Source organism: Podarcis pityusensis (genome assembly GCF_964106645.2).
Source record: "Podarcis pityusensis genome assembly, chromosome: 7".
NCBI classification, from domain to species: Eukaryota; Metazoa; Chordata; class Lepidosauria; order Squamata; family Lacertidae; genus Podarcis; species Podarcis pityusensis.
In genome coordinates this window covers 32613632-32628235 of record NC_138031.1, presented here as the reverse complement: position 1 = coordinate 32628235, position 14604 = coordinate 32613632, and the positions used below count along the sequence as shown (strand labels likewise).

The 14604-nt window shown below is 42.7% G+C and overlaps 1 protein-coding gene and 1 long non-coding RNA gene across 4 annotated transcripts in view; one reads left to right on the top strand and one right to left on the bottom strand.

Moving 5' to 3' along the window:
• Positions 1-14604, bottom strand: part of LOC308481379 — a 916155-nt gene that overhangs the window by 25031 nt on the left and 876520 nt on the right. The gene's annotated exons all lie outside the window — the stretch shown is intronic.
• Positions 651-12137, top strand: LY96 (lymphocyte antigen 96). 3 transcript variants are annotated; one of them, XM_081013669.1, is made up of 6 exons: positions 666-1092; positions 4355-4470; positions 6721-6816; positions 7791-7919; positions 9207-9259; positions 10650-12137. In XM_081013669.1, the coding sequence occupies exons 1-6, from the start codon at positions 1058-1060 to the stop codon at positions 10749-10751; spliced, it is 531 nt and encodes a 176-aa protein (XP_080869795.1). In that variant the 5' UTR covers positions 666-1057; the 3' UTR covers positions 10752-12137. The 3 variants fall into 3 exon arrangements, with proteins under 3 accessions (XP_080869797.1, XP_080869795.1, XP_080869796.1); XM_081013671.1 differs by lacking the exon at positions 9207-9259 and having other exon boundaries at positions 651-1092; XM_081013670.1 differs by lacking the exon at positions 666-1092 and having other exon boundaries at positions 4292-4470.

Below are 14604 nucleotides of genomic sequence, written 5' to 3'. Positions count from 1 at the left end.
TGAACACTGGTTAGTACCATACTGACAGCCAGTAAATCTCCCTCAGAGGTGTTACATAGTGTTGGTGTCAGGGACTGGCATGACACTGAAGAGTGTGCACCAGGGGAAGGAGGGCTGTGATTTGTGGGGAACTGGACCAGCCAGGAGGCCAGAGGCAGGGCAGCTTCTAGAGCAGGAAGAAACAGGTCAGACAATAGAAGAGCCAGGTGCTTCCCCACCGTCTCCTGCACCACTGTCTCTCAGAACCAGGAAGGGATTGAAAAGGGATGAATAGAGGAAGTTGCCACAAAGGCACAGACTGCAGCTGTGTGTACATAGCCCTTTGGGGGAAGGTATATAAACTGGTGGAGGGGGAGTGGTCCCTTGCATAGAGTGCAGACCTGGGAACAGCTGCCAAGATGTTAGAACTGGTGTGTGTAGGAATCCAGAGCTGTAGAAGTGACTGTATTACCTTTGGCACTAAAGAGTTAACTATCTGCCTGTGCATTCCTTTGGCTGGGAAATGCCCTTGACAGTTGATGCGATGTTCCAGTCAACAACCTAGCTGCTGCACTCCAGCTGCAACTTCTAAACTAAGCCTGGAGGAAGCCCTACATTGAGCACATTGAAGGAATACCATCTTGAGGTTGCCACAATGGCCAAGCTATCTTAGTCCAGGAATGGCCATCGGTCTCTTACTAACTGACTTGCTACAAAGACCTGCTAAAGGGCAGGAAACTGCAAGAAGGAAGTAGCGGGAGGGAATGACTCGTGGTTGTCTGTATACTAATGCACAGAGTATGAGAAACAAGCAAGATGAATTGGAGCTGTTAATACAGGATGGCAAATATGACCTAACAGGCATTACTGAAACCTGATGGGATGAGACTCATGACAGGAATGTGTCATAGACTTATAGGGGGGTCTTTCTGGTGGGCACCAGTGTCTACTCAGATAACTAGTTTCCTGGGATCTCTTATAAGTTCATAGTGTAGTTATGCCAATTAATGCGTATAAGGGAGTTCCATGTATTCTAGTAGCAGACCTCCATTTTTGGGGCCCTGAAGCTTGAGTGGTCATGGGGGCCCCTTCACAACCAGCAGCGAGGTCTGGGTAAGCCCTGCTTTCTTCTTCATTGGGGTTGTTCCACAACAGATCACCACACCTTTACAACATCTGTGATACTGACTCTCAAACTTTGGGATTGTAAAAATATATGCAACAAAAAAATTGATCCATTTGAATCATGCAAGTCAAATTGAGTCTACTAGACCCTCCAAAATTAAGCAACGTGGACCCCTTCAGGACTAGGGACCCTGAAGCTTAAGATTAATTAGTTCCATAGTAGATCCACCCCTGGTGTATCCTAACTATATCAAAGTCCAGAGATTTCATAGCAATAATATGTTCTACAGGAAATGTTTCTATGCAGGTGCTCTGGGAAAACAATATTTTCATACATAGCATGTACCTCAATAAATAGGGACGCGGTTGGCGCTGTGGTCTAAACCACTGAGCCTCTTGGGCTTGCTGATCAGAAGGTTGGCGGTTCGAATCCCCGCGACGGGGTGAGCTCCCGTTGCTTAGTCCCAGCTCCTGCCCACCTAGTTCAAAAGCATGTCAAAGTGCAAGTAGATAAATAGGTACTGCTCTGGCGGGAAGGTAAACGGCGTTTCCGTGCGCTGCTCAGGTTTCACCAGAAGATGCTTAGTCATGCTGGCCACATGACCCGGAAGCTGTCTGCAGACAAATGCCGGCTCCCTCGGCCTATAGAGCGAGCTGAGCGCCGCAACCCCAGAGTCATCCGCAACTGGACCTAATGGTTGGGGTACCTTTACCTTTACCTTACTCAAATCTAGAAATATTTTATGAATTTCTTTTTAACCATAATAACAGTTTCACCCACTACCTTTTATCAACCACACACACACACACACAGAGAGAGAGAGAGAGAGAGACAGAGATGTCATTCCGCTTTATTAGTTCTGAAATGCCAAATCACTGCATATTTATTGTCTGGCATTTGGAGGACATAACAGAAGCAGTACAAAAACAACAACTCTTGAGGACTTCCGGGTTAGCGCGATCGACTAATGGCGGATTCCCTCCGAGCTCCGGAGGGAATCGGCTCTGCTGGAGACGGGTCTTACCGCGACGGCGACGCGGAGACCCTCAGAAACCGCAGGCGCGGAAGCCTGCGGACTTGGTGACTCGGTGGGCACCTTAAGCGCCCCCTCCGACCCACGAAGAGCCTTTTTAAAGGCTTCGGAGAGGGTACGGAGAGTGGCGTGGTGCTGGGAGTAGATCGCTACTTCAGTGGAGCGAAGCCATGTGCCATGGTCGGAGAGCGCTGACTTTTTTCCCTAAATTTAGACCTGAAAAGAAACAACCCGTGAGTAGAACGGAATTTGGACTTTAAAATGTTTACCTTTGAATTCGGTACGACCGGGGGATGTGTTAAAGGGAAGTCCGCACCCCCCCCTACAAACGATCTAAAGCAAGAACAGGAGAACTAAGGTGGAGAGTCTACCCTTCTCGGCGCAAGCTAAAGGATATTAATTTCCACGATTTGATAAAAGAAGTTTTGAGCTGGAATGTGAGAGTGGAACGTTAGAAGTTTTTTTTTTAATGTGCAACCCCCCCTCCCGGACCCGGGAGCGTCCTGTGTCTGAGTCTGTTGAAGAGCAATAAGGAGTTTGACAGCTGTCAAAGCTGTCAAACGGGCAGTTTAAAGTTAAAAAGTTTGTTACTTAAGATCTCTCTGGACTAAATGTGTTATAATTGAATTAAAGTTGTTGGAAACAAAGAAACAAACAACGAGGTAAAGGACTGTTGGAAAAAGACTACTAAGTAACCAGAATCCCTCTAGGGGGAATTCTGAGACATTACAATGGCTGCAGATGGAAAATTACTAGCTGAGATAGAAAGAATGTTTTTCCTCGTGGGAACTTTACAGGAGCAGAGTCTGGCTATGAACAAACAACTCACGACCTTGACTTCTGGAACAAGTAGCTCTGCTGAATGCACTAAGGATTTGAATGAGGAAAAATCTGCAGCTGAATTAGAAGAGATATCTCAAGAATTGGAGGAGAGCAAGCAAGGAATGGAGAAAGCACAGATGGAAAGTACCAACCAGAAGCCTACACCAGTGGACTATAAGGAAGAAGACCTTTGGATTACATGGATTACAAATCTGCGAAAGATGCGAAAGATGAAGGAGGAGGCCCCTGGAGTATTTGAAATACAGGAACTTAAAAGAAAGAAGAAATATGATTGGGGCCTCCACTCTGAATATGAAGGATTGGTGGAACTTTTGCAGCAGCTGTTACCAAGTATTCTTGTGGGAAGAAAACCTGGTTTGATTGGGACAGAACTCCTTCGAGACTTGACGACCAACACAAAGGACTACCAACAAAACCGGCGGAGAGGGACTGAAAGAGACTTGAAGGCCTCGGACGTGAGGAATCCAGGCTAAGAACTGTTATTGTGGACACGTATCAGGGAAGGGACGGAAACCGGGGTTGGGAGGGAGGGGAAAATAGAATTTTAAAAACGTTTATGATTTTTGGGTTTAGCTAATATGATCCATATTTAATATAAAATGGGAAATCGATGGAAGGGAACGTGGGTCCACCTTAGGAAAGAATTTAATTTTTTTTATAAGAGATGTAATATTAATATGGTAAGGAGGAGAAATAACAACTTGCTGATTTAATTATGGGAATTGGGATGTAGGAAGGGGGGGGTGGGGGGAAGTCAAGGAACAAGGTTAAGAAAGTAAGGTTTTGAAATTATACATGTTTTTGTCTGTGTCTTTTTTGTGTGTGGGATGTCTTTATAAAATGTGAAAATCCAATAAAAATTTTATAAAAAAACAAAAAAACAACAACAACTCTTGAATAATTGTGATATGAAATATTATAGGATTTCAGCCACAAGCTATAGGACAGGCACAGATGGGAGGGGACCTTTGCAGGCATTGAAATCAGGGTTATGCATGACCACCCTGGTACCATCATGAGCTCAGATGATCATGAGCAACTTCCTCATTTGATATTGTGAGACAAACACGTTGATTCAATAGTTTTCTCTCTCGCCTTTTTAGAATTCACTTCTTGAAATGTAGTTTTGTCCAAACTGGGTTAGGTATAGATAATCAGGCAAAATTATTCTTCTTAAGCAACTGGGAAAGGCTTTCAAGCATTTGTAGCACACCTTCTGTAGAAGCATAATTAAAAACGACAAGGGAAAAAAAGCCCCTGAAATCACATGTCTGAGGGTGGGTGACTAAGCGTAACTTTCTTCCTCTTAAGTAAAAATGATGCAATACTGTCTTGTATCCTTCTATGTGACCTGCTCTCAAAATGGTTTACAGACATAGAAACATGTTCCTGCTTGTTATGATTCTCTCCGTTTGTGGATTTACTGTGGCAGAAGAAAGACACCTGCTTTGCAGTTCAGACGACGTAGACATTTTATATTCCAACTGCAGTAAGTAAAGTATCAGATGGCTCTAATTTCCAATAGCGTTTGTGAAGTAATTAGGATCACTTCCCCCTTTCCTCTGATTAAAGCTCCAGGTGTTTTCATTAGGATTGCACACGTTAATTTCTGTCTCCAATTTCCATTTATTTAAGTAAGACAGAAAAAAAGAGTGTGTTGCAAATAATGCTGGAGAACAACATGAATAATTGCTGGCTTTTATAGTTTTCAAGGGAGATCAGCCATTGCTTCTCGGTCCTAATATACTTCGGTGCAATCAGAGATATTTCACACTCGGCACAAACTGAGGGCCAAATTCAGTTGTTTTCATGCATCTCACGTCTCTAAACATTTGCAAATAGCAGTTCTGTGGGGGTGGGGGTAGGGGTAGGGGTGTGATTTGAATGTGACCAGGCCAGGATATGTGCATAACTCTTTCTACCTGCCTCCATGTCCCCCCAACAGAAGTCTCACACACACTGTTATTTGCTATATTACAGAAAAATATATCTGTGCATACTAATGTGACAAGTAGCAGTTTAAGGAAAGCAATTTTCACAGGGGAAAGTGTGTATGTGTATAAAGGTTTACACCCCTCACCCTGCATGTCACTGCTGATCTGGGTCGGCCTCCCCCGAGGTGGCTGCCATTTCTAAAACTTCACACAGATCAGAGATGCCGGTGCCTCGCCCAGTTTGTTTGTCCCTCTGTGAGCCTGTAGACAGCTTCCTCATTCCTCATTCCTCATTCACCATCTTAACACTCTGTAACATATTATCATTGGGCCTCTGCCAAGCTCTCTCCCGGAAACTTCTTCCTCTTCTTCTTGCTTCTCTTTATTACTTACTTTCCGTCCGCAGAAGAGTGCTGTGCAATTCAAAAGATTGCTCATTATTTTATGACTTTCACTTGGCCTTGATGAAGATATGCTACTGCTATTGTGTGTCCAGGCGGAGAGCCCCAGCCCAGAGAGACGACCAGAAAGAATAATGACTTGTGACAAAGTGTTATGGAATAAAAATTGGCCACAACTTTATTAAACCTTTCAGATGTAGGAAGACCTTGCCTTAGGCATTGGACGTGTATCCCTCCCAGCCCCACCAGCCAGGGGAACTGGGGCTCCTCATGGTGAATGGGATATGGGAGGGTGCACAGCAAAATGCTTGTGTATGCTGGCAGCCCACCCTATATCCCCGCAATGCAGGGGAGTTCACTGACAACCTTTCAGTGTATGGCCAGTGACTCCCATATACAAACCCCTTTAAGAGGGGACCTTGGAATTGCTGCGCTGGGGGGGGGGGAGGTTGTGAATCATTACTTCATGGCCCCCCCCCATTAAGGGAAGATAGACTAAAGGATTCCGTGGTTGCTGCCGGCTCCGCCTCCTATTTAAGCAACTGGCCCCACCTCCCTGTGGTGCTGATTGGCTGAGGTTAGGCAGGAACCTCCAATGACTAGCACAGGGAGGGAGGCCAGCCCAAACAGCTATTGGGTCCCACGTGACCAAGATGCTGTGCGCGGTCCCGCAAAGGGCACCCACAAAGGAAGGTGTGAGCGCTCATTGTTTAGAAAGTGCAGGCGGTTAGCTAAAGGAGTATTTAAAAATATTTATGTGGATAACCATAAATGTGTGGCTTTACTGTATTTCCAAGTGCATCACCACAGATCAATGGATAAAGTAGCACAATGCAACGTGGGTGTCTGTAGTACTGTACTCCAGAGTGATCAGGATGAAAAGCCAGAGAGACAGAGCAATGCTTGATTTCTGTTTGAATCTAAGGCTGCTGCGATGGGAAAAGCAAGACCCTTTTGGAGTGGTTTTTTTTTAATTTTAAACAAAACTGATTCCTTATTTATTTTATAAGCTTTTTAGTTTTTGAATATACAGCAGACATTTCCCAAAAAACCCCAAACAAAAACTCTTCCCTCAGGGAAAACACTGTACAGGCTTCCTCTTATCACATGATTTTGGAAAACTTTATGTGCTTTGATTTGTCCGTTTTGGAGTGTTAATGCTGCGAACCCCTCCATCATAGTCTCAGTTGTATCTCTCTCTCTCTCTCTCTCTCTCTCTGCTGTCCTTCATTCCAAAGGAATCTCACACCTCTCAGAGATTGGGGTGACGTGCAACAATATTAACTTCAAAGGTGAAGTGTGTTGCATTTTGCATTTCAGCAGAGGCTCTAATAAGGAAGTTCAAAGCTTCGTGCCATTTTGTAATGAGGTTTGCAACATTATTAAACTTTCTTTGTTACGCAGGTAGAGGCCTTCCAACGAAAGACTTCTCCTTTACAGTAGAGCCGTGTGCACTAAAGGGTAATAGAAAATGGCGGGGAACTCTTTTCTGGATCCCAAGTAAGATATATTCCTATTTCAAGTAACACCAAGCTCATTGCTTTACATTACTACGAGATGCACTTCAACCTGAAAGTTTTATTCACTGCTGGGCTGTATTAACTGGTGGCTTTGTGCTTATGGGAGGTTTTTCCAGGGAGGTGGGGTGGGGATCTGATTGCCATATCCCATACTGCTTGGGAGGGGTGTGTCTCCCGATCTCCAGAAACACTTTTTTGGGAAGGGGTGCTAAGGTGAGGCAGGGTGTATTAGTGAAAATCACGTGCCCTGCCTTGCACTAGTGATACAACCTATTCCATAGAACTCCAGAAGGGATGCTGTTAAAACTTGGACAGAAGAAGAAGTTTATCACAGCTGCTCAAGGACAGAAAGCAGATGTTGAAAATCAACTCACAAATGAAGCCATTTTGTCCTTAGGCTTTTAGAGAAGATTTTATCATCATGTGGAGGTGGGAAGGAGAGACATTTGGCCTGAGCCAATCCCACTTCCATTGGTTTGTCCATACATTTCACATAATTTACCCTGGATTTAAATGCATTCTTATTTTGTTTGTTTGTTTAAAGGTTCTCTGTAATACTGCAAGCAAAGCAACCTTTTGTTGTTTTCTGGACATTTTATATTTGCTAATGCTTCTGAGAGCCAGGTATCTTTAGTGAATTTTCAATCCTGCGTTTGCTACTGAAAAGGGAATATGGGAAACAATTACACAATGGGAGAATGAAGCTTTTATCTGTTCCAAGCTGTCTGTGTGAAGAGGTGGAAGTATGAGGATAATAGTCTACAATTCATGTCTCATTCATATAGATTATTACACAAAATACATTGTAAAAATTCCTTTGGATTTCAATGAGCTCAGAAAGTGTTCTAGATCACAAGTGTATTTTTGCCTTCCCTGAGAAAACCATTGAATGTTGTCAAGATTGTAATTGAAATTGTTGCCATGTAACATGCTTTATTGTGTTAATTTTTATAGGGGCTGATTTAACCATTTTGAGAGCACACGTAAACATATGGTCTAAAGGGTTTGAATCCGTAAAATGGAAAGGTACCCTTTGCGAAGGTGTGGATGATGGCTATACATTTTGTGGAGCTCTGAAGGGAGGTAAGAGTACATTATGGCACCTTTAGCTGACATATAGGATCTGCATTTGCTCTTAGCTTGAAATCCTGCACAGGCTTTTCTAAGTCTCCTGTTTATTTATTTGCTATATGTATTTGGACAGTTGTGTGTCCAAAAACTGGGACACATGCAGAACACATGCAAAATCTTACAGGGACAAGAGTAGATCTTACATGGGGCCATCACTTTTTTCCCTCCATCACACTTTTCTAAATCTAGCCGGATCACAGCAGAACAACAGTTGTGACTTTTAAGTCTTTGCTACTAGGCTAAACTAATGATATAGTCAGTGGTAAAGTGGGGAAAGGGAGCATCTGCTTTGCCCACAGAAGGGCCCATGTTCAATTCCTGGCATCTCCAGGTATGGCTGGGAGGTTCTCCTGTCTGAAACCCTGGAGAGCTACAGTCAGTGAGTGTAAGCTGTACTGAGCTAGAGGGGTCAATGTTTTGATTCAGTGTAAGGCAGCCTCTCCCTCATACAGGTAAGCCACCTTCAACTGATTCTCATCCCAGCCTTACTCTTCCATCAATGACTTCCATAGGGCTAAACCAGTATTGCACTAATTGCTATGTACAAGGGTAGTTCTATGTTAGCAAACATGCACCCACAGCACTGTGCAGGGCACATTTTCAGTTCATGTGGGATGCCATTAATACCATAGCAACTGGCCTCTGGAAAGTTGAGGCGTGGCCCCTCTCACTACTGGCTATTTTTGCTTTTTGAAAGGAAACTCTGGGACTTGGGAGACTTAGGGAAGTTAAACAGATTACCCCCCAACAAAAAAGGGTAAAACTGAAGATGTGTCAGGAGACAGGATTCTTTCAAGAAACAGTAAATTTATATATTAAATTCAGTGGATGTTACAGGTTTCTAAACAAGATGGAAAATGTGCAGCTTATATTTACTTCAGTTCCTTAAACCAAATCGTAGAGGTGTTACAGTTTAGGCCTTAAAACTTAGGTTCTGAAACAAGGTGGTACTTTCTGTCAGTTTTCCAACATTCTATAAATCTCACTTCTGAGGCTCCTCTATTAGATGCTACACCTCTACATTTGTTCTAGAAATCCCACCCACTGAAGAAATGTGTAAACTTCTTAAGATGCAGATACAGTATTTGTATAATTGTAATTTTTTTCAGGTTGTAAACCACATTGTGTATATAGAAAGGCAGTATACAAATGAAAAGTGAAATGAAAAGTGAAATGAAAGAATAATGGGATAATGTTGTTTTTGTCATGCTCAAGTTCTTGATGATTGTTCTTCTGCAGAGACAATAAACACAACTGTGAGAATCAGTGGTAATGAGCCAACATATGAAGAGGTACTTTATGAATCAAAACTTGAAAATACAAAAGTATTATGTATTATTATTATTATTAATTAAATTTCTATACTATCCTTTATCTGAGGATCACCGGGCGGTTTACAATATAAAAATATAAGAATAAATAGCATAGTAACAAACAAAACAATATTGCCCCCCAAATTCAAAAGGCCATCGATTTGACTCATTAGAGTCAAAGGTCCGGGAGAAAATATGTAATGAAGGCACCAGGAGAGCCTCTCTCTTGAATGGAGTGGCTAACTTGGTGTTATGTATAGGGTGTGTCATTTTATGGGGTGAAACTTAATTTTTTGCAAATTTCTTCTGTGAGGGGTCTTAAAAATATGTTTTTGGGTGTGAGGAATTTAATTCTGCTATTATTTTTGTGATTAGACAACATTTAGCAGTGCTCATGGTTTGTTCTTCTCCAGATAAACCACAAATGGAAACCAAGCTTTGTTCTTAGCTTACAACTTGTGTTTTGTTTAAGATCGGGGTCACACATAACTCCATGGTTTATTCCCAAGGGAGGAGGGAAGTGAGTACAATTAATCAGCATGCACCAGCACAATGGTTTATTCACAGTAAACCATAGTTTATTTTAGACTATGTCTTGCCATGACTTGCAAACAGATCACAGCATGCAGTATGGCATGCACCAACTTCTTGAATAGATTTCTGCTTCAGATTACAGGAACAACTGTTGGCTTGCTGGCGAGCCCATCCTTTTGAGGATGGAGGCTGCTTTCCATTGACATGAATGAACAGTTTGCTTGCCTGGGAGTGTCACATGTGCAGATGAATACACACAGGGCTTGGTTTAACTTGCCAAGGACTATATTGTGTGCAACCACTTTTATGATTACTCTGATATGTCAATACTGTGTTACCTAACATTCTGGGACATTTTTCAAAAAGACAGAAACCAGCAAGTACCATATTTTTCGCTCTATAAGATGCACCAGACCACAAGACGCACCTAGTTTTTGGAGGAGGAAAACAAGAAAAAAAATATTCTGAATCTCAGAAGCCAGAACAGCAAGCGGGATCGCTGCGCAGTGAAAGCAGCAATCCCTCTTGCTGTTCTGGCTTCCGTGATAGCTGCGCAGCCTGCATTCGCTCCATAAGACGCACACACATTTCCCCTTACTTTTTAGGAGGGAAAAAGTGAGTCTTATAGAGCAAAAAATACGGTAATAATACAAATGCTTGTTGACACATTGGACAACTGACTCACTATTCCGGAATCCCCTGAAATATCAACTTGAGGCAACCTCAGCAGACAGTTCTAAACTAGCCCTCAGCTCTAATGAAATCGCTGGGACTTAAGAATGCACAATATAAGCACCTTTCACAATTACAAATTGACTCATTTTCTTTCTTTTAGGGAGAATACACAATTGTTGTAAAAGCATTCGCTGGTCATCACAAGGAGCTGATAGCTTGCCTGAATTACACAATCATCATTAAACAGCCACTTTCAAACTAAAGAAGTTCTTCTCAACCATTTCACAGCACAAGAGCTATTTTTCAGAGAGCAGTGGAATGAAATCTAGTCACAGAAATAATCAGCTGAAAGGTTCTGGTTTTCCAGGACTGTTGTCTGAAAAATTAGAAGATGAAAGCAAATGTTCATTTCTATCACTGCTGTTGCTAAAGGCTGGTTCTGTGTGTGTGACATTTACACATATGCACACACACCATATGAGTACACACATCTGTGTACTCCTTGAGCAGCAACTGGTTGCTTTCATAATTTACTGAACATTTTTGGTATGTGATTAAAAGTACTGCCGTGACTGCCTTTTCCTTCTTGTTATCTTCCCCATATCACTCTCTGCTAATTCACCAACCGCTTGTATAAAAGCAAGTATAAATGCAAGAGGCCACAGGAGTAAGCTTTGGGCTTAGCACACCCATTTTGCTTTTCGCTGCCCATAGAACTGCAACATAAGCCAAGGTGCATGTACAATGTCCACGTGACATGGTCAGGTGATCTGTGTGTCATACTGCATTTTGATTGGATCGTCTATTTTAACTGCTTTGAGACTCTACTGACAGGCTGCACACCCAAAAGAAGCAGCTTAGGAACCGTTGAAAATATCACAGGCTTCCCTAGGGTCATGATGCCTCTTGCACATCCTGCAAAGCTTATGATGTCACTTGCTGAATTTCAGATGCCGGCCATTCTGAGCAATTCAGATTTTGTGGCCAAAGCTGAATGAGAAATCCTTAACAAAGGGTCCATTGCAGAGAACAATACATTTGTGTTTGATGAATGGCAGCAACAAAGCACGTTGCGGTAAGGGAGTGTATAGAAAATGGCGACATCACACCCTGTTCCACTTACCGCTTTCCATGAAGATGAGAAAGCCAAGGCTGGTGCTTAATTTCACTTTTCAATGCTTCCTTTGTCACACTTCAGAAGAAACGGAACAAAAGAGCATTGTCTCAATGAACAAGGAATTATTGATGTTCCCTGTGCATCATCTAGCATCACAGTGTCTGCTGCAACTGTGGGTATTCCATTTTTCACATTAATATGTCACAGCCAGGTGGTTTCTAGTGAAAGAACTCTTAAGGAATGCCGGAGTTCCTTTGAGGAGACAACAAAGAGGCTTGTGACAATGAACAGATTTATTGTGGCATAAGCTTTTGTGGACGAGAGCCCATTTCATCAGATGCCTGAAGTATTATCCTCAGCTGACAGATGTACTCATAAACACACGCAAGCACAGAGCAAACAAATATGAGCAGTGAGTTCCAAAGACCATGGAGACCAGAGATACAGTCTGTTACATTTCAACACAAAGCTGAAATTTATACAAGAGAATAGAGGTCTTTGGCAATACCTTTTGCCGTATTTACCATTTAACCCCCCCCCCCAAATATACCACAGAAACAGTACCCAAAGCAACTAAAGATAGATGTTCATTTTGTATGTTTTTAAACATGGAAAAGATTGCCAAAATAAAAATACCTTCCATTGTTTCTGGAAAGTACAGATAGTGGGTGCCTCTTGTACCTTAACAGGGGTGCTGTTCCACCAATACAGCCATAAGTGAATACATTAAAATGCATTTGTAAATTCTAATGTATCAGTTTCAGATTGGAGTCACGATTTGATGTTCTTTTTCAGAATAATGGTGATGTGAAATTTGTTGCAAACTAGAAACAGAGTGCCTGGGAGACTCCTGTTCATTTTTAATGCAGCCATTTCAATGTCCTATTTTGATGCCCATTTCTTATTTTGCATAAAGGTTGGTCTGTGTGCCCAGAACAGAATAATGAAGGACATGCTTGTCAGGTGACTTATTCCCAGGGCGAATGAAATAATAAAATGAGACATCCAAAATATAGAATATGTTTGGAAAACAGCAATCATAAGCAGCATAAAACAGAAAAGACGATAAGAAATAATAATAATGGAGATAAAGTATTTTCTTAGCACCAAGAAAGGTAACCACGTGGGGACACATGAGCCTCCCTGAGGAGAAAGTTTTGCATGAAGGATGACATGACTGAAATCAGTCCTAGTTGCCAAAAGGTGGAAAAAATGGGAGGAAAGCATTGGCAGATGAACCTGAGTGCAAAGGGAGGTTAATATGGAAGCAGGCACACACCCATTGGAGAATATGACTTGATCATAGAATCATAGAATCATAGAGTTGGAAGAGACCACAAGGGCCATCGAGTCCAACCCCCTGCCAAGCAGGAAACACCATCAGAGCACTCCTGACATATGGCTGTCAAGCCTCTGCTTAAAGACCTCCAAAGAAGGAGACTCCACCACACTCCTTGGCAGCAAATTCCACTGTCGAACAGCTCTTACTGACAGGAAGTTCTTCCTAATGTTTAGGTGGAATCTTCTTTCTTGTAGTTTGGATCCATTGCTCCGTGTCCGCTTCTCTGGAGCAGCAGAAAACAACCTTTCTCCCTCCTCTATGTGACATCCTTTTATATATTTGAACATGGCTATCATATCACCCCTTAACCTCCTCTTCTCCAGGCTAAATATGCCCAGCTCCCTTAGCCGTTCCTCATAAGGCATCGTTTCCAGGCCTTTGACCATTTTGGTTGCCCTCCTCTGGACACGTTCCAGTTTGTCAGTGTCCTTCTTGAACTGTGGTGCCCAGAACTGGACACAGTACTCCAGGTGAGGTCTGACCAGAGCAGAATACAGTGGCACTATTACTTCCCTTGATCTAGATGCTATACTCCTATTGATGCAGCCCAGAATTGCATTGGCTTTTTTAGCTGCCGCGTCACACTGTTGGCTCATGTCAAGTTTGTGGTCAACCAAGACTCCTAGATCCTTTTCACATGTACTGCTCTCAAGCCAGGTGTTACCCATCTTGTATTTGTGCCTCTCATTTTTTTTGCCCAAGTGCAATACTTTACATTTCTCCCTGTTCAAAATTCATCTTGTTTGTTTTGGCCCAGTTCTCTAATCTGTCAAGGTCGTTTTGAAGTGTGACCCTGTCCTCTGGGGTGTTAGCCACCCCTCCCAGTTTGGTGTCATCTGCAAATTTTATCAGGATGCCCTTGAGTCCATCATCCAAGTCGTTGATAAAGATGTTGATAAGACCGGGCCCAAGACAGAACCCTGTGGCACCCCACTAGTCACTCTTCTCCAGGATGAAGAGGAACCATTGATGAGCACCCTTTGGGTTCGGTCAGTCAGCCAGTTACAAATCCACTGAGTGGTAGCATAGTCAAGACCGCATTTTACCAGCTTCTTTACAAGAATATCATGGGGCACCTTGTCAAATGCCTTGCTGAAATCAAGGTAGGCTACATCCACTGCGTTCCCTTCATCTACCAGGCTTGTAATTCTGTCAAAAAACGAGATCAGGTTAGTCTGACATGACTTATTTTTCAGAAATCCATGCTGACTATTGGTGATCACAGCATTCCTTTCTAGGTGCTCACAGACTGTTTGCTTAATGATCTGCTCCAGAATCTTCCCTGGTATTGATGTCAGACTGACTGGGCGGTAATTATTTGGGTCCTCTCTTTCCCCCTTTTTGAAAATAGGGACAACATTTGCCCTCCTCCAGTCTGCCGGGACTTCGCCTGTTCTCCAGGAATTCTCAAAGATGACTGCCAGTGGTTCTGAGATCACATCTGCCAGTTCTTTTAATACTCTTGGATGCAATTCATCTGGCCCTGGAGACTTGAATACATCTAAACTAGCCAAGTATTCTTGTACTATCTCCTTAGTTATTCTGGGCTGTGTTTCCTTTGCTGAATCATTTGCTTCAAATTCTTCAGGTCGGGCATTGTTTTCTTTATCGGAGAAGACTGAGGCAAAGAAGGCATTGAGGAGTTCAGCCCTTTCT

Coding starts and splice junctions, on each gene's coding strand:
- LY96 (XM_081013669.1), top strand. CDS start 1,058: ATGGGGGCCCCTTCACAACCAGCAGCGAGGTCTGG. Junction 4,471..6,720: donor CATTTTATATTCCAACTGCA/GTAAGTAAAGTA, acceptor TTTGTTACGCAG/GTAGAGGCCTTCCAACGAAA. Junction 7,920..9,206: donor TTGTGGAGCTCTGAAGGGAG/GTAAGAGTACAT, acceptor GTTCTTCTGCAG/AGACAATAAACACAACTGTG.